This window comes from Hydractinia symbiolongicarpus, chromosome 1 (assembly GCF_029227915.1).
Source record: "Hydractinia symbiolongicarpus strain clone_291-10 chromosome 1, HSymV2.1, whole genome shotgun sequence".
In the NCBI taxonomy this organism is placed as follows: Eukaryota; Metazoa; Cnidaria; class Hydrozoa; order Anthoathecata; family Hydractiniidae; genus Hydractinia; species Hydractinia symbiolongicarpus.
The window spans coordinates 10,450,716-10,470,560 of NC_079875.1; the positions used below are offsets into that span (position 1 = coordinate 10,450,716).

Below are 19,845 nucleotides of genomic sequence, written 5' to 3' on the forward strand. Positions count from 1 at the left end.
TTTCGTTTTTAAACTTTTTAAAATGCGATCTAAAAAAACATTTCTATCGCCGTTTTTCGTTTTTAAACTTTTAAAATGCGATCTAAAAAAACATTTCTATCGCCGTTTTTTGTTTTTAAACTTTTAAAATGCGATCTAAAAAAACATTTCTATCGCCGTTTTTCGTTTTTAAACTTTTAAAATGCGATCTAAAAAAACATTTCTATCGCCGTTTTTCAACTTTTAACATGCGATCTAAAAAAACATTTCTATCGCCGTTTTTCGTTTTTAAACTTTTAAAATGCGATCTAAAAAATATTTTATTTTGAAACTCATATACGAATTTAATACAATGTCAAACGATTTTCTTTTTTTTAAAACCATACGCATCTAATTAAAATCTCATACGAATTTTTTGTTAAACTCGTACGAATTTAACTCATACGAATTTAATTTAAAACTCATACGAATTTAATTTAAAACTCATACGAATTTAATTTAAAACTCATACGAATTTAATTTAAAACTCATACGAATTTAATTTAAAACTCATACGAATTTAATTAAAAACTCATACGAATTTTATACGAATTTAGAAAAATTTCATACGAATTTAATTACTGTATGGCAAAAGAAAATTCGTATAGCATATACGATTTTTTTTTATACGAATTGCTACGAATTTTGTAGATGACCCCTTACCTGGTCATGTTTGACAATAATAGAGAAGGTTCCAGTGTTGTGGCCCTCCCGTAGATTTACCATTCCATTTAAAGGATTCAAATCTGTTATATTATGGTTATCATTTGCAACTGCCCAAAATACATCAATTGCGCCAAGCGTTCCTTTACTTCTTGAAACTTGAAAAGTTGCAATAGAGTTTGATGTTGGAAGTTCCCCTGATAACATAATTTTAAAAATGCTTATTCAATCAGACACCCTCAGTCTTTATAAATTACAACTGAACATGTAAATTGATAGAAGAAAAAAGAATTGTCAATTTCATTGAACAAGGTATTTCAAACTTAAAATTTAATTAACGCTTAGGTGTCCCAGAGGTTCATTATTATTGTTAATTTAAAGCAAAATGTTAATTTAAAAAATAGCATTGTTCTTTTAGCTCTTTTGAGCTATCGTAAATAAAAAAGCATATTTATCAAGCGAAACTTCTATGGTTCTCATTCCTTACTCCTTACACACCAGTAAAACTTGGAATAGTTTCAAGACAACATGTTCTTGAAAAAGCATCGATTTGTTACAGCTTTTCAGCAATTACCATCTTAAATCTTAAAACTCGCATTCGTTCTCGCTGGTAACAGTATAAGTGAAAATTTAATATTTATATAGATTTACTTTGAGTAACTAAAAACATATTAACTGAAATTATTTCTTTGGTTGATTTTCTCATGTGAATTTTAAATTACCTGTTGGGCACCTAAGGGCTGATCAAAAGAAAAAAACATTGATGTGCAGACATACTTATCGTCTGGTTGATATTCAAAGGACTGTTGGAGAATGCAATCAACCCATATGGTTCATCACTTTCAAGGATAGTCACTTTAAATGTTGTTTTGTTCCCCAAAACTGAACCATCAACTGAATACAAGTGCACATCAAAAGATTCAGCAAGCTTAAACAAATGAGCATGGATTATTACTAGCAACATGCACAAATAAACCATGTAAGATATAGATGAAATGTCAGTTTATTATGTTACTACAATGACACTATTTAGAAAAAAAAATTGTAATATGTTTATTTTACATACTTCTGGTATGTCATCATCCTGAGGAAATAAAAACACCATCTTTTCAGTTTCTGCTGGCATGAACTCTATTATTTGCTCATATGGCCTAAAATCATTTTCACCTAGTATAAAAGCAATAATGTATTGGTTACAACTTAGTTAAAAAAGTTTATTTTTCAACAATAATCTGAATTATATAAGTATATAATAACCCCTGACCATTTTCTATTCTGACCAAGACTTTTTGCCTTTCAAGGGAACCACCAGTTCTGATCACATGAGCGGTTCCGGAGGAAGATTCCTAGCAACAAGAAAATTACAATGCAATATATAGAACCAACTGAAAGAATCTTTTGAAAGAAGGTACAAAACAACAAAAATAGGTTATGCATTATATGTATAAAATTTATTACCTCCAAGACAATCGCCACTGCCTTTCGAAATTCAAATTCTCCACCAGGATTGTCATTCTTTCTGATTTTGATGTAAGCATTTGTCTATTAAAAAATAACAGAGAGCATGATAAAAAAATACAATATATTATATTAAAAAGATTAAACAAGATTTAATTCTTAATCATAAATGAATGAACATACAGCACCAGAGCGCAACTTCTCATTTCTTCCAGTTGTATTGTACAACTCCACAATAAAATCTTCGTCTAGTTCTGGAGTGTCATCCGCCATGATTTCAAAGCTGATATTTTGTCTATCTATGCCTGATATGATGAAAATACAGTATTTTTTTTATTCTTTTTGGTCTATGCTACGTCATGCAACAAAGAAACTACTGCTAATGCAGCCCAATGTTTATTTAATTTTAAGTAATACAAATTAATTGTTATCATAATGCTCATATGCTTTTTATTATCACCACGTTTCAGACTAACCTTGCATATAATGAACCCAGCACAAATTATATTACCTTTTCTAAGCATAACAAAACCATCAGTTGCATTCACATCTTCTCTTGTAAACAATTTGTTATTGCTTTTTACTCTCCAATATATTAAAACATCCACGGATGCTCCATCCCTCATGATTGTAAGACACACCTTTGTATTGGTAACATTTGGTTCATCAACATCAAGCAACACAGGGGAGTTGAAAAAACCAATCTCTCCATTTGCTAAACTTTGTGTGATGTTGACATGCTTTTTATCTCTGCTCCCAATAGTTGGAGAAGATGGCTTGATCAGGGTTGATTCTAAACATACAGTGGTCAGAAATTAACTAATTCAGAGCAAAGAAGAAATATTTTGCTAACTCAACATGGTGTTTACTACAACTATATCATATCAAGAATCTCAAGCTTCATGTCAATCCTTAGAAAAATAGTTAAGTATATTGTTGTTATGTTTTGCATTAATTTTAAGGCCCATATCTTTTTTTACACTCAATATATAAATCAACACCTTTTTTCATTTTGACAATTGCTATAACATATAGTATTATGACATGGAAATCTTACTTGATAATGTGACATTTTGAAGCGTGATTGTAAAAGCAGAACCACTTTTCAGAAAAGCATCATTCATGATTTCAGCAGCTATAACCGTTTCTTGTTTATTTCTTGACATAGTGACGACTCCTGGATTGGGAATTATTATTGTTGGAGCAGGATAAGTGGAACCGGGAAGAAAATATTGGATTGAATATGATATTGTAACCTCCGCAAGATTTCCTCCAGACCGTATCACTCGTGCCTCTAATCTTCGTGGAGTTGATGACTAAAGTATGCAAGAAAAAAACAATTACGTCAGGAATTGACGATCTAGATTTCCATTGTTGCTGATTTTTACAGAGTTGCTAGCATGGAAAACGGACGTTAAGCTGAGAATGATGAATGATGATGATGTAGCAGGAAGGAGAAAGTAAGATCAGTGATGATTATATTTTTGTTGCAATAAAATACTAGGCTATTTTCATTCAGTCGCTCAAATAAATAACAAGTCACAAATAACACTATGCAGAGGTAGAAGAAGAAAGATAAAAATGACTGGCAAACTTCTAAATTAGGTTTTATTCTGATCAAAAATACCTGACAAAATATATAATGAACTATATTTCCAATGCATGCAGGTTTAACTCATAATTAACGTCTAAGAAAAATTGCTTCATAGTTCTATTATTTTACTTACCAGGATTAGCTTTGGATCTTCAGGAGCTAAATCAAACATTCCGTATGCATTATCACTATCGGCAACTACTACTTGCACACTGGGATTTTCGTTATTTGCAGACAACAATAATCTTGCACCATTTGTTGCGTTAATAAGGGTAAGATTAAACAACATGGCTTCCGATGGCATATTGTTTACTTTTGCTGATAAACTAATATTCTTAAAACTTTCGTTAGTTTTAAAATCAATAAATCCTGACGAAACAACAAAAGCTGCAACTGGATTATTTTCAGATTTTACTTCCCACTGCACAGAGATGTTACCATACTTTCCATAGGATCTGATAACAGGAATATCCACATGTCCCAGGCTATCTTCATCAACAATATATTGAGTATTAGGATTAGTAAATGAGATCAATCCATGTGGGTTGTCGTTTTTAGAAATGGTTATTGTCAGAACACTTGGCTCACTCAAAATCACACCCTTTGTGACACTTGTTAAAACAACAAAGAAGGTTTCTGGCAATTCTGGAAGAGGATCGCTAAGAACCTCAATATCAATATCTTTTTGAGTAGTACCAATTTCAAATACAATTTCCCCTTTCTTAGAAACATAATCTAAGTCAGGTTTTGCACTACCCGGAACAGTATGGTATAAGACTTTCGCCTCTATTGAAGTTGGACCAATCCGTCTACCATTTATATCAATCCCCCTACAAACAGTAACCTTTTGCTTGTCAGGCTCTGTAAAAGTCAATGCAGATGTTTTAAAACTAATTGGAGCATCGTTTTCTTCAATTCGTATTTCAATTTCTTTTTTGCCTTCCTTTAAACAAGCACCACCAGTGACTGAAACCAACCGTAAGTTATAGATTTCTCTTGATTCAGGAATCTGAAAAATATAAAAAAGTGAATAATACGTAAACAAAGAAATACAATGATTAATCATTTAAAAAAATACTCCTAGAAAAATATAAGTTAATGCATTAGTTGTAGAAACTGATAAAAATTGTTTCATTAAAAAATTTGATTGCTAATTTAATCAATTGCGTAGACTTTAAAACACATTTTTAAGTAATGCATGAGTCAGTTACATTCTTGCATAGATGTCAATCTATTGTTTTATTGATGTCATTATCTTTTCCTTAAAACAAATAGTACATGTGTATCAAAATAAAAAAATAGCAAACTCTTACATCATCAGGCAAAATGTTGACAGCAAATGTCAGATTTGCTTGATCTTCTGCAAAATACACATATCCTTCTGATGGACTGATATCTTTAGATAAAAGATTGTGTCTTGGAAAAATCTATAAAGAGAAATTTTCACATCATGAGAGAAAAGTCATTTTACTGTTTTATTAAGTGAACTTTCACAAACAGAAACTTTTGTGAATAAGGTATATAAAAAAACTTGTTAACATTAACCTAAATGTTAACTTAACCGTCTATAAAATTCTGTCGGAAAATTTTGAGAGTATTAATACTTTACCCAATATTAACCATAAAGATTCTAAAAATTGAAACTCAATATTTCAGGCCTTTTCAGGAAAATTTTAAAACGTGTGTGCCAAAAAGCACGCCTCAAGTATTTTAGGTGTGTTTTTGGGTGTGCTGCACTGGTTAACTTCTTCATTTTGGCAAAAAAATTATGTTAATCAATTAACCTTTATAATATCTATGCATTGATAAAGTTTGAGTGCACACCCTTTAACAGGTCTAAAATTACTGATGAAAGAAAATGTCTAAATTGGCTATTACTGAAATATGACATCATAATTCATGCAGCATAATTAAATCTGAAATTCATTAAATGTGAATATCTTGAGAACGAAAAGAGCTTTTTAAAAAATTTAAAAAGACTTGTTTGCTAACTTTTTAAGCTCTATAATAAAAGTCCAACATAATTTTATACCTCAGGTTTCTTTAACTTTCTCAAATGAAGGAATTTTTTTTGCATTTATAAACTTTAGGGAATCGATGTTGTTGTTGGAAATTTTAAGACATAAACTTTAGCATATTTGGCCACTTTTTGGTTCCATTGCATCGTATCATAAGACGCACAAGTTGTTTCAAAAATTTCATTAATATGCAAACATAACCCATTATGCCACATTCCCAATTAAAAAAATGTAAACAATGTAATAAAAAAGACACTTAAAGGCTTAGAGGCTTAAAGTGATATCCAAATGTCTAAAAACTTACCTGCCAATGCGCTGACACATTTCCAATACGTCCTCCATACCTTGTCACATTAATTTCCATCATTACAGGAGAATCATTAGGTTCATTAATAGTGATAACTTTTATTGCATTTGAGATCCCTATGCAACCATATGGGTCATCATTTGCAAGAATTGCTACAAATGTAACATTTGGTGACTGGGTTTTGACATTAGCATCACGTGGGTTTAGTGTTACTGGGTATGTTGCATTACCTTCAGGTATTGTGTCATCGTTAATATAAAATCTACATATACATTGACTGGTATTCGTTCTGATAACATTTGCAACTGTGAGTGAAATAAAGTCATGTTTGGCCAATTCTGGAAGCTAAAAAAAAGAAGAAATATAGTTAAAATTTCATAAATTATTGTTATTAAACTAAATCACCCGTTAAAAGAAAAATTATGTTTAGGTGAAAGAAAACTAATTTTCATTATTATTAAGGTGATTATTATTAAGGTGATAGAATTATTATCAGGTCTGGTTGAAGTATAATTTCCACAGCTTGCACAATTTGATTCACCTTAATATTTGCCTTGACCAACATAACATCAAAAAACATAACATCAAAAATATCAACACTAATGTAGATAACACAAATAAAAAACTAAAAAAACTTACACTGCATGTCAGAAAGATATCTTTTTTCACAGGTCCTGAGCTAATGACTACAATATCCACTTTACCATTCTTCACTTCCTCAATAACGTAATGAGTATCTCTGAAACTCAGGATGTTGTATGACAAAGTCAAAGAGATTGGCAGAAATAAATAAATAAGTTTTAATATATTGAATTTCATATTTCATTTTATATCTAAAACAAAACACATAGTTATACATGACAAGTTATATTAGCAACAAACAGTTTAGGAGCTTCTAAAAATATTCATACATTATTCATACGTCATTTAATTATTATTCATACTTTATTCATAATATTACTTTGTATCGATTTATTAAACCTTTGTATCATTTGAGAATTTCTTTTTTCTATTATCAAAATTATAAAGTTTGTATAGAGTTTTTATATAACTTGTATAATTTCAAACTTATTTACACATTTTTTTCACAGTTTTATAATTTTTTGAAGTAGTTTATCACTGTACATTTGATAATCGTTCAGCGTGAAACTGACAGTCATGTACTTTTAACTTATTTTTAAATACATTGATTTTTAATTTCAAACAGAGTGTGTAGTGAACTCTATGGTTTCTTCTACTAAACCAAGTTCATTTCATTATACAATTTTTTTTTTCACGCTATTATTACATAACTTTAAAAAAATAAGTTGGTTTTGTTACCAAGCTTACCTTATACCAGAAATTAAAATTGTCTAGTAAGTAACTAGTTAGTAAAAGTTAATTTAAAACCTATAATTAAAGTTTAAAAATATCTTTTCCTCTCAACTCATACAAAGCATTCCTACATAGGTGGCCAAATTTATTCTATTATTTCTGCATTTCTACTATGTCTGCCTCTCTGGTATACCTGCCCTTGTAGCAAAATTTGAAAAGATAAACGTGTCTCTCCAATAATCCTATATGCGGAATTGCTAATTTCTATTCAGTCTCACCATATCTAGGTACTCCAATATGTGTGTAACATGCAGTGTAAGTTGCATTTTACAACAGCTTTGAATGCATAAGTTAGAATTTCCATTAAAGCTGTGCATTTCATTGCATGACACAGATTTTTGTTAAATTTGTGTTTTTATGCTCATCATAAGTCTGACTAAAACTGATTTTTTTTTTTTTTTTTCTTGATGAAAATAAAACCAACTTAAATTTAATTATTATTATTATTACTCAGTCATTCATTGCATCACTTTGACTAGCCTCCATTTTGCTTTCTTGGTGTCAATTATTCTTAGCTTTTAATACATCATTTTAATATATACCATTTTTTATCTTTTTACATTGACAGAACAGTTATTTTAAACTGACAAAACCATCTTGTATAAATATGTTTGAAATAAATTAAAAAATCCAACATTTTCAATATCCTTACCTCTCTGACAAACCTGCTTTCATTTTAAGGTTGAGACGCTAATTGCACAGTGGGAATAACAGAGTACATATATATTCCGTATCTGATTGAAAAAAACAAGAGAAACTGGTTTCCAATAAACCCATCCTCAATTAAGATAAACGTATTTCCTTTTTAAATGCTTTTTTTAAGTCAGTTGATCTGTATTACATTCTTTTTAATAATTTGTGGTAGGCATTCACATTATCTTTTGTGGTAATTTTGTGATCATAAACTCTGGGCAGTTAATTTCCTAGAATAAGGCATATTCAGTATTTGATAGTTTGAATCTTGAAAATATCTTATTTCGTTCTAAAATTATCAAAACCTGACCTTATGAAGCTTATCAACAATCTATCTTTTTTTAAAATCAAAACATGATTGTATATATATAATGCAGCATTTTTTCTTAAAAACCATGAAAACATAATAACGAAGCTCACACAACATTGTTCTTCCTGCATAAGTTTTTGAACATGCAAGTATTTTTATTTTTTCACCTTGACAGCTAGTTATTTTTCCAATTCAAAACAAGAGAATTGTTTTACCCATATTTTTAGAAGGAGGCGATTTATTAACTTTTTTTTACAACAAAAAATTATTTATTACCTGCGTGCGTGATGCGACAATACACAAAAAATATGCTTGTCATAACACCCTCCTCCATTGTGTGTGACATTAATTAAAGAATTCAGAATCACACACCTTGGCACCATAGAAACACTTTTTGGCATGCAAAGTGTTGCACGCCCAGCCTCGTTATTGACCAGACTGCCAAATAAGGATTGTATATATACATATATATATATATGTATATCACGTTTTTAAATTATGGTATAAAAAGGTGGAAAAGCGTCAGAGTAAATGGAACACTTTACTAGCTAAAAATACCTTCATGCACAAAGATTTGTTTTTTGAAATTATACCGCAGGTTATTCCTAAAGTTTCTGCCTGTCATGCAGTTGTTAGAGCCAGAAGGGTTAACCAACGAAAATGTAAACAGTCAGGGAAATCCTTTTAATTAAGCTGTCTAGCTTAATTTGGAGATCTCCTAAAGTGCTGCTCGAATGTAACTTTACATGTATGCGATAGTTATCACCTTCGCATGAGCTTTTGGTAGCGTTAGAGCGTTCGTTGTTATTGTTAACCTAATGTTAAATACATGAGCCACAAAGATTTAAGTATCTATTGTTTATACTCACGAATGTTAATGTTAAACCATTCATTTATAAATGTTATGTTTTCTTTGATGCTCGTGTTTTACAAAAGCATGTGTGCAATTTTAATAACATAAAATATACATAACTCTCAAAAAATCGTGCACATGATTTTTTTATAAAAGTTAGCATTTCGACAAAAATTACAATTGCCCTCTGCGAAATGGAAACAAACGAAATAAAAACATTGTTTTAATGATCAGATGCTCCCCCTAAGAACAAAAAGTGGCGTTATTACTATTTTTAGATCGCATTTTAAAAACTTAGGAACAAAAACCAGTGATAAAAAGCTTTTTTAGATCAAATCGCAAAAACAAAATGATCTCACAATGAGTGTTTAGATCTGTAAAAAACATCAAAAGTGTGATTTTTAGATTTTTCCTTCTTCAGTATTGAAATTTAATTTGTTTTCCAAATCTTATCGTGAAGGGAAAAGTCCTGAAAGTAGGGTTTTTTAAAAAGTTAGCATTAGTTTTTTTTTAAATATTAGGGGTTATGTTTGTTCTTTTTTTTTATAAAATTATTTAATAGCCTTCGCGTTCTTTAACACATTTAAACAATAACATGCATGTTATATGTGACAACAAAAGGATCCATCAAATCTTATTGTTATGACTCGTGCACGACGATAACAATAGAAAGCAATTAAGTTCGTGTGTAAACAAAATATATGTGTACGTTCTTCATGTAGACATTAGTCGTTAAGCTTTGCGTACATGCAAAGTTACATGCAGGCGGTACTGTAAATAAGCTGTATCATACAGCTTAATTAGGTGACATACATCTAAATTAGGTGGTAGGAAAAGTTTTTCCCTGATTTCTCAAAAAATGTAAATTTTAGCAGAATCACTGCTGCAGCTCATTTATCGTCAGTTTGACCACTACATTATAAAAAAAGAATGGTATTTCCAGCACCATCACCATCAAAAGATATGGAATAGAAACAACGGTTCATCGTAGTTAAGCTGTACTGCATCCTATAGTTAGAATCTATTGTCACGTGATATAGCCTATTTAAGCAGCCATTTTTAAAAACTTAAATTTAGTCGATCTATGGGGTGCTACAAAAAAACTAATGTATTGGAGACATTTATATGCAATATGGATTTATTCAGTTAGATAGATGCAGACAGTTTGCTGCTAAAATTCATGAATGTAGTGTAAGGCAAAATGCAGTTATTAGCATTTTTTGGTCACATGTTATAGCTGCTGAAAGTCAGCTGGATAAAAGGAGCTCTGAATGTTCTTTAAAATTAAAAAGGAATTGATGGCAAAATATATAATTGCAATAAGTAATAAGTACAGAACAACATTTCTTGTGCTTTTGTGTTTTTGTACAACACTTGGAATTACTTTCACCTGCTTTCTCAAAATATATTGCTCACAAAATGATTTTTCTTTTGAAAACTCTTTTGAAATTTTTAATTGCAGTAATTACATATAAAAATTTAGTTAGATCGTATTTTAAAAGTTTAAAAACGAAAAGCGGTGATAGAAATGTTTTTTTTAGATCGCATTTTAAAAATTAAAAACCGAATAGCGGCAACAGAAATGTTTTTTCAAATTGCATTTTGAAAGTTTAGAAACAAAAAGCGGCGGTAGAAATGTTTTTTAAGATCATATTTTAAATCAATACATTCTCTTGTATATATTATAAAACTTTGTGAAAGATTTTTATTATATAATTACTTCACGCTAATACTTAAGGAAATAGCTTATCAATACATTTACACAATGCATCTCTGCGTACGCAATGCAGATACAGACAAAAATGGGATTGCGGACCATAGCTGGAAGTATGATCATGTTATTGAATGGGACAATAAAAAGATTATAGACCGAGAGTCTTGTTGGACAGAAAGAAAAGTGAAATAAGCCATAAATAGTGTAGGCAGAATTACTCACATCAATAGTATTTCCTATTACCTTCCAGAAATATGGTTACCGGCACTTCAGAAAGCGAACATTTAGAAATCTTGCCATTTCAAATTTCTGTAACAAAAATGCATTGCAAAATGCTATGGACTCGCGGTTTTTGCAAAATCGCACCCAATCTCTCTAGTTCATATAGCATGCAGTTCTGATGGTATAAGATTGGCGCTCCATTCCTAAAATCATCAAAAAGCAACACCACTGTGGGGCGGAGGGCAAGGATTTTGAGCGCAAAAATAATACCTGCAGGGGCAGGAGGTGAAGGACTGAAAGGGTTATTTAAGAAGATTTCCCTGACTGGTAAACATTCAAAAAGGTCTATAGCTAGCTATGTATATATAGTTATTAGCCATCAATAACGTAGCGCGTATGGACGCTAAGAGGAGCTGGAAAGTTAAGGTCTAGGCTCAAACCTTAGCTTTAAAAAAGACACTACAAACTAAGCATTGACAAATCTTGTTGAGCAGCCACCCCTTTTACAGTATAATAATCTTTGTACTAATCTGGTTAGTTAAACTGAAATTAATAATCTTGTGCTCCTACTTTACAATAAATGCTAGCTATTAAGTAAGCTAAAACAAGTGCATCTTTACTTTCCTGTTCGAGATTTCTCATTCCTTTCGTTTACCACCATAACTGGCTACCATTTCCCAAACTCGGGTAAACAAAATGTTATTGGGGCGCTTTTTTGCCAAAAATTATCTGCAAATAAAAATATGAACACTAGTTATAAGGTTTAACGATCATTATTAAAAAAAATTTCAACTTAAAGATCGATACAAAATTATTGCTCCCACTGAGAAATCTGCTAAAGAAAAAATAATATGAATAAGCAATAACGATCGCTTTTAAAATATCGAATTTCGAAGTCACATATAAGAATTAAATCCATTAACGCGCACTATTCGATTAATGCGCCATTCAAATAACGCTGGTCGGGGGGAGGTTATATTTTTGTACCAGGTTAAATAAATTTATTATAACTTTTTCTATAAATATTTTTCTTAAAAATAAAGCAGCTAAAAATATATACAATAAAATTCTTATCTTAAAAAGTTTTTAAATATTAAGTTGTGTACTAAAGAATAAAAAATAAATATCATTTATTATCCCGGTAACCAGTAAATGAACAACAAGCAGCTGAAAGGCCATTGTTTAAAACCCTGGGAAACATACATAATAAAAAGAAGCCGTAAAAGGTTTCAGCAGTATCTATTTTGACCTAACACGGTTATGTTTTTATACATTTTTTAACTAAGAATCATCGTATTTGAAACTATTTTCTGTCTGATTTGTCCAAAATGAAAGCCTGGAGTTAAATTTCTAGCTTAATTTAGAGACCTTTCTGTGGCACGGGCAGATGGGACCCTTAATCGCAGAATAACCTGCCAGTCAAAGCTGTTTTTTTAGTGTTAGCCAAAGTCAGGAGCTTAAAGAATCGGAAAGAAGGAGAGCCCTCGCCTATTTTACAGGTATAGCTTCAAAAAAGAAAAGCTTAGAAATTAATAAGCGTTTTAGCCATTCTGGAGGTCTAACCATAGTCACCTTAAAGACAATTCGTCGTTTCTGAGAGCGCAAGTGGAAGGTTCGCACAGCGTGAGGAGGGTAAGGTGCAAAGGGTTATTAAAGTAAAAGAAACACATCATTCGCCAGGGTTAGGCACTGAAGAATTTTTTTCACTTCAAAAAAGGCTCAGAGATTCCACTGTTTCGTTTTATCTTTAAGGTAATGGGCAAGCCCATAGCCAAAATTCACTACGGAAGTTTGAGGTATAAGCTTGCCCAATCTTCCGTAGTGAGTAAGCAGGCCCGGCGAAGCAATTTTAAAAGTGGAGTGGCTATATTAATTCAGTATAAAAGGAGGCCCGCCGATAGTTGCGGCGAACGAAATAAGAAAATTTTTTAACTTTTGCCCCCCCTAGATTGGCTAAAACATACTTCAAACTCCGAAATATTGCGCTTGAAATCCTTAACAAAAAACAGAATATTATATATAGAAATGCCATATTTTATGTCAGATATATTTTTAAAATAAGCAATAGTAACATCGAAGCAAAATAAAGATGATGCAGAGAAAGGCTATAGTATATGACAACTACCAGTCCTCCTTTGTAAATTTTCCGAATACTGTTGTCGTCCGATTTAGCAAATGCGATGGCAATTTTGATCAAGTCTAGTTTGTCAGTCCTATCTTTTTGGAAATTGAGAATGGAGATGGAATTGAAAGGAGCTGGAAGTATTGTTGATCTCATACGGAGCATGTGTATATATTGATCAATTAATAATTGATTAAAATCATGATAACCTTATAAAAAAACATTACGTCTTGGCAAAAAAAGTGTGTGTGGGTCCGCCGGGCCTAGTAAGTGAATTTGTTCAAAAATATAAAGAAGTAAAGTGGTCAAAGAGATGCATATTCTTTACTAGCAGTGAAATTCATCCTTCTTTTCTCTTTTCTGAAACAACCTCCGAATTCAAATTATTTTTTTTCTTTTCTATTCGTTTTCTTAAGCGCAATCAATAACAATAATAATTTCAAGTTAATTTGTTGAAATGCTACCATCAACTTTCTTTTTTACATATACCTAGGGAAACAATTTTGCGAGAATTAATTTTCGATAAAATAATTTTTGATTACGAACCCGTGGATTTTTCCACAGGCTTACGACTAGTTTCTTTAAATTTTGCGAATAGAGAGCTTTCCAATAATGGCAGGAAGTATTATTGATAAAAAAACTCGTGAATCTTAATTCCCGCGGTATACTCAGTTTGATGCGGGACTGTAGACTAATAGCTGTTTTTAAGAATTTGAGCCTCATGTTGATTATAAAAAACCTGTGGTTCAAGTTGTTTACCTATTAAATGCATCTGCAATAGCAGCCCTTCTGACGCCTCGCGGTTTTGATCACTTGATGCTTTTGTTCAACTTTTAAAAATGGTTAACTTTTAGTGAACACCTGCAGGATCATCAAGAAAGAATCGATCGACAGCAAAAGCGAACAAAATAATCGGGAACTAAGTCCTGTCTATGTCACAAGCTGGAAAAAAGTAAACCCAAAATTCGCAGCCAAAGATTGTCAAAGGCAGTGTTTACGAAAGAAGAAAAGTAAAGAAATATAACTACTATTCTTAATAAAATATATACAGTATATATACATGATAGATCATAAGTCAATTAACTCAGTTGCTATATGTTCATTCCCATCTCATCGTCACATTCTTGAAATTGATATTATCTGTCAGGTCCTCCTCTCTGAAAAGAAAAGTTAAAAAGTTAAAAACAAAATTGTAAGATACACGTTGATTTAGTCTGTCATTTTTTTAACAGAATTTTAAGGCTAATTTTTAAAAGTGTTGTGCATGGATGCCACACGCCATATTTCAAGTTGCAGCACACAAACACAAGAAGAATCCTAGAGCATAATCAAGACGACTTCTTTTGTGATGTCAACACTATTGTGCAAACAAAAAAGCCCTAAAACATTACACATTAACTTTAAAGTTTTTATTTTCGCACAAATGTGTGTCCAGAAATTTAATATCCGAATTTTTAGTCCAAACCTTTCCGAAGTTAATGTAACAACAAGCAGCATTAATCTTATAAATGTTTCTTCTTTCTTGATAAGCACAACATAAGGAACTCACCATAATGTATTCTATTTCCTCTTCTGAGATGACAGGTTTCCTATACCGCGGAGGAAGTACGTCTGTTATGAAGACTGTGCTACAATCTGTCTTTGTGTATGAAGTATCCTCTAACACATCATGTAAAAGTTGCGGCGAAGATGACGACGAAGGTGACGATGTTGGTATAGATGCAGCCTTTAATCTTTCCAAAGCTGCATCTGAAACGAAAGCATTACAGTTTTGAATAGGTCTGTTTACATTCAGGACAATGACGTTTGGAGGACAATGACGTTTGGAAGGCAATTTTGAGCAATCTATAAAGGTTCAACTTAAAACAAATTAGCAAAATTTATACTTCTGATGCTCCAAAGATATTTGTGATTAGTTTTAGCAATGTCAAAAGAGGTTGGATTTGGTTATTTGAAATTAGAATGATGCCAAATGTTGGGCTTCACAGTTTTATGGTCACATTTACATCTTGGTTATAACATGAAACTTTGCTTGAACAAGGACAACTTGGCAAACAGCTTATGAAAACTTTTTTCTTTATTATTGTCAAAAACGTCTCCCAATCAATCTACTAATTTAATTTGGTGCGCTTGCGTGAGTCTATTTTGCAGTTAGCCCTGACGTTTTCCACACACCAATGAGGAAATATGGTAACAGCTATCTTGAATGCGTTAAAAACTATGTGTTTTACAGTTGCCATGTATTGAATGCAATACCACAGGTGTAAATGCACTCCACTGGTGAGTCCTCAACTACCCAAAAGAGTAGGACAAGCCATAATTAAGTGTAATTTTTTTTTTGCAGGCCACTTGAGAAAAGTGCCTTTTAATTGTTATTTACATGAAAACCACATTTAAATTTTGCAACAATTCACTAAAAAAAATTACCACATCATTTGGTAGATGGTTGGTGGCCTGATTTGAATTGCCTACATGGTATACATTTTTTATGCTTTTACCCTCTAGACATTAGCTAAAGTGATGATAACATTACTAGTAAAGTTAAAAGATGCTACTTTTTCAATGCTTCTTCTGCAAACACACCAAAGTTTGAAACACATGAAAAGGAAATGTTTGGCACTTATGTGTGTTTTCACATATATAATTATTATGAAGTTGATAATATTATTTCTTTATAGTGCATTAAATTGAACAAGTAATGCAGTAAATTGCACCAAATTTATTGGGAAACGTTAGGATTGAGTGGGTTATTGCAGAAAGTCAACACAGAATTACTTGATCAGGTCATCACAACTTAGCAATTTTGCTGCAACTCACCCACCTAGGTACTAGATTGGAGTGCTGTACTGACTAAATGCTGCTTTTTATTTGTTACCAGCATGCTGATAAGCTGCAAATGCCCCAATAAAAGGGCAAACTTGGGGGACTTTTAAAATAAAACTTGCAAACAAGTCAATGTTATCTAACAAACCGTTCTGTCAAGTTCTAGGTCATCAGTAAAAGGCAAGCTATTATACATTATACATAATTATTGTGCAGTAGTTCCTATTTATAAAATCCCTGGAAGGTTCAAGTCTAAATTCAGATATATATGTAAACACTTCAGAAAGATAGGTATTTTTGGTTATGGTTTCAAATTGTCTCCCTGACTGTCATAGTTGCCTCCACCCTACCTCCCATGCCTTCTGGCAAAAGTTTCAACACATAATTTTTAAATGTCTAGACATTTTTATTATTTCTTTATATTTTTTGTTTTCTCCATATCATGAAAAAATTGTGCATTCAATTATATACTTGAAAACCAACCTTTCACAGCCAAAATTAAACCAAGCTACATTCAGTTGTCTAGGTCATACATGATCATGGAGTGAGTCCAGGTTTTCACAATTGGCAGTTCCACTGCTGGTATGTGGTTGTTTCCTGGTTGTTCCTGGTTATTCTCTGCTTGTTTGCTGGTGGCTTTTGACCTGAGGGAGGGTAAATATTACGCCCTTAATTTACAAAAAATAGAAGTAGAATTCAGCTGTACGTAAGCACATACTTCCATAATTGTGGAAGGTTAAATCCAAGTTACCAAGTGACCTAGACAATTTAATTAGGCCAAGTTGTATGTTTAAACTTATTTCAGTGTGCTTTATCAACTTCCTTACATTGGAAAATACGCTTTTCAGGCTACAGAAAGACTGTAGTGTCGTTCGATTCGTAATAATAATTGTATATTGTATTAAAAAGAAGTCCAAAAGTTCTTTCTCTCACACGACATAGCAGGCAATAAGTCAGTCCTGCCCACGGTTTTGTGAGGAGAGATGTTCTGTGAAGACTCCAACAATTTAGTCTCCTGTATGTTTTGCTCCATGTTAAACTGTGCCTGTGACAAGCATTTTTGAAGCATGTTATCGGCGACTTCTGCGATATAACCCTTTCAGTACCCGTTGTAAAAGGTTATTGATGTAAATTATTTACAAGAAAATTATTGTTTCCTTTTCAGGATTTAGTTATATTATTCACATACGATGCACTTGTTGGTATATAGTGTAATTTTACAGCGTAATAATTTTCCTCAAAGGCGTAATAATTAATAAATTTTGCAGCTAATTGTTACGCTTAATAAATTGCGAAAAAGTGCGGGAGGCAGTTAGGAACTACAATTCTTTTTACTTTTAAAGATAGCCTTTACGAAATCACAACAAAGGAAATTTAGGTCGATTGCACTGGGCAAAAAAACAAAGATTTGTGGCAAATAATTACCCTCCCTCACTATACTTACTAAACAGGGTTTACTGTTTTGGTAAAGTGCACATTTGATCAGGTGTATAAGCTTACCTTTACAAAATTAAGACTCTCAGCAACTCCTACTGTATGCCGTTCTTATTACGTGATAATCTAAACAAATGGTTCTTGGGGCAATCTGTCAACTCTGTGACACATAAATTTATGGTTTCCACAATAAGCCATAACTTGTAACAACTTTCCAAAATGCCAGTGAAAAAGGCGGGCGCTTGTACAGAGTCAAGCAAAAGAGAAATCGGCCCAAACGCACTAGTTCCGTGATTTAAGTCTCAATTCCGTGTGGTGTTTTTGCTAATGTGACTTTCACTAGAATAAATTCTAAAGCCAATTTTGTGATTAAAACGGTTGTAATACTTGGTGATTTGTTTCAGATATAGCTAGTGGCTGCTTCAAACACAGCCATGTACCTTTTTCTATTGCTCAAAAATCAGAAGCTACAATAGAAAAACTTGGTGAAGCGAATTAACAAAGAGGATCTGTGGTGGAGAGCAAACAGCAAATATGTTTAGAGTGATGATACTCCTTGGAAAACGATTTGCATGTCGTTAAAAGAGGGGGGAAGGTGTTTTTTGCTGTTAAGCGTGACGAAACCTTTTTGACGACAACCTCTCACTACATGATATAAACACATAGTGAATGCTTAAAGCAAGATTCACAGATTGAAATCACCTTGTACAACTGTCATTCAATGGCATGACAGTTGTACAAGCTTTAGGTAGCTAAGGTTTATATACTGAAATACTGGTGAACTTATACCCCAGTTTTTGCTGATATTTACTTGATTAGGGTAAAGTGCCAACTGCATGCAGTATAGCTAGCTAGCTAGCTAAAAATATATTTTTTTTGTGTTGGAGCTGCTTTAAGAGGGTGCTGATAAGCTGCAAACACCAGCATTTATAACGGCGAGTTCGGGCGACTTTTAGAATTAAATTGGCGGTTGTCCTTTGAAACCGCCTGCACTTTCTCAAAATGCAATTTCTTGTAACATATCATGCAAACGATAGTTGGAAGAAGGCGCTTGAAGAGAAAAGAGTTAATAAAGTTTATATATAAGTTATTTATCCGGTAAATCCTATCAAAAACAGTTCTTTCAAGAACTTCTCTACCACAGAGTAAGTTTATTTTAATTTTGATAGTTTTTTGAATCATTAGTGTCTGTTTTTCATGTTATTTTCGGGCATTGTTCAGTTCTATGTGGGTTTTTTCAGGCAAATACTTGAATTTTTCTTCAAAACGCTGAACTTGCCCGAAAACACCCGCATTTACGGCATATGCAGCTTTATTGGCACTCTTGTGTTGCTTAAAGAGATGGAGTACGGTTAAAGCCATAAAAAGATATAGCTACTGAATGGAGTTGTCATTTTTGCATCAGAGCCAAAATTTGTTTAGATAATCATGTACTAACTATCTACCAAGAAGGGTGATAGCTAGCACGCTATTTGTCACGCGTTATTTGGCTACAAAATACACAAAACTCATCTTGCTAGCTAGCTACTTACATCTGTCGGTGAGAGAAGGCCTTTGTGGAAACGAAATAAGTGGGGTCCGGTTAATAAATTTGTTGCCTATTGATATACCCCTGTATAATGCAGCGGTGAGGCTTGTGGTTATTGAATGTGGCTTGCATCCAAAAAGAACTGTCACGTTCGCCATTTTGTGTGACTCGATTTTATGTTGAACAAGGAATGAGAATTTGTTTTTCTGATCTGTCTAAGCGAGATGGCTGGCATTATTATAGAGACGGAATACCCCTGTATCCCTCGTCCTACTGGCCCCTAAAACGTTGTTACGACGGAGCAGCAGCAGCCAATCGCCGCAAACAAATCAACTATCAAAACATATCTTGCTTAATCCTTAGTCTCCTCAATTAGAATTAAATTTCTTAGGAATAATAGCTAATATTTTATTTTCAGCGTAACAGAACACTCTCATTGTCTTATTATTCTTTCCAAGGGTTGTGTAAGAGCGTTCTAGTAATTATCCACACGGTCAAGATATTAAAATAAGAATAACAAACTTGGGGAAGGTACGTCTGATGATCGCTCAGCGTGAAACTGAGGGTTATGAACATATTTTAATTTTTATCTTGTAAATAAACGAATGAATATTAAGCACTATTTCAATATTTTTTCTTTTCAAGCTATCAAATATGAAATAAGTATATCGTCTTTTTGCACCGAATTTGTTATTTTGTTACTACATAACAACA

General features: G+C 32.3%; 2 protein-coding genes across 3 annotated transcripts in view; both read right to left on the reverse strand.

Moving 5' to 3' along the window:
• LOC130637620 (adhesion G-protein coupled receptor V1-like) overlaps positions 1 to 6,898 on the reverse strand; it is a 46,585-nt gene extending 39,687 nt beyond the window's left edge. For both annotated transcript variants that reach the window (XM_057446943.1, XM_057446942.1), the window contains exons 1-12: positions 6,698 to 6,898; positions 6,056 to 6,403; positions 5,047 to 5,160; positions 3,867 to 4,742; positions 3,197 to 3,455; positions 2,651 to 2,932; positions 2,323 to 2,444; positions 2,140 to 2,223; positions 1,946 to 2,027; positions 1,748 to 1,848; positions 1,459 to 1,609; positions 682 to 878 (exon numbers count right to left, since the gene is read on the reverse strand). In XM_057446943.1, coding sequence (XP_057302926.1) covers positions 682 to 878; positions 1,459 to 1,609; positions 1,748 to 1,848; positions 1,946 to 2,027; positions 2,140 to 2,223; positions 2,323 to 2,444; positions 2,651 to 2,932; positions 3,197 to 3,455; positions 3,867 to 4,742; positions 5,047 to 5,160; positions 6,056 to 6,403; positions 6,698 to 6,877 — 2,796 coding nt within the window. In that variant the 5' untranslated portion in view covers positions 6,878 to 6,898. The remainder of the gene's footprint in view (positions 1 to 681; positions 879 to 1,458; positions 1,610 to 1,747; positions 1,849 to 1,945; positions 2,028 to 2,139; positions 2,224 to 2,322; positions 2,445 to 2,650; positions 2,933 to 3,196; positions 3,456 to 3,866; positions 4,743 to 5,046; positions 5,161 to 6,055; positions 6,404 to 6,697) is intronic.
• Positions 6,899 to 14,357: 7,459 nt separating this feature from the next.
• Positions 14,358 to 19,330, reverse strand: LOC130637646 (alpha-ketoglutarate dehydrogenase component 4-like). Its single transcript, XM_057446944.1, has 3 exons — positions 19,136 to 19,330; positions 14,896 to 15,095; positions 14,358 to 14,503 (listed from the first exon to the last, which is right to left on the reverse strand). The coding sequence occupies exons 1-3, from the start codon at positions 19,287 to 19,289 to the stop codon at positions 14,483 to 14,485; spliced, it is 375 nt and encodes a 124-aa protein (XP_057302927.1). The 5' UTR covers positions 19,290 to 19,330; the 3' UTR covers positions 14,358 to 14,482.
• Positions 19,331 to 19,845: the final 515 nt, after the last annotated feature.

What these genes read in the sequence shown, in the direction of transcription:
- LOC130637646 (XM_057446944.1), bottom strand. Translation starts at nt 19,289, where the DNA reads ATGGCGAACGTGACAGTTCTTTTTGGATGCAAGCCACATTCAATAACC. An exon ending in GCCTTCTCTCACCGACAGAT is followed by an intron (nt 15,096 to 19,135) that starts GTAAGTAGCTAG and finishes CTTTCGTTTCAG; the next exon opens with ATGCAGCTTTGGAAAGATTA. An exon ending in AGGAAATAGAATACATTATG is followed by an intron (nt 14,504 to 14,895) that starts GTGAGTTCCTTA and finishes TTTTCTTTTCAG; the next exon opens with AGAGGAGGACCTGACAGATA.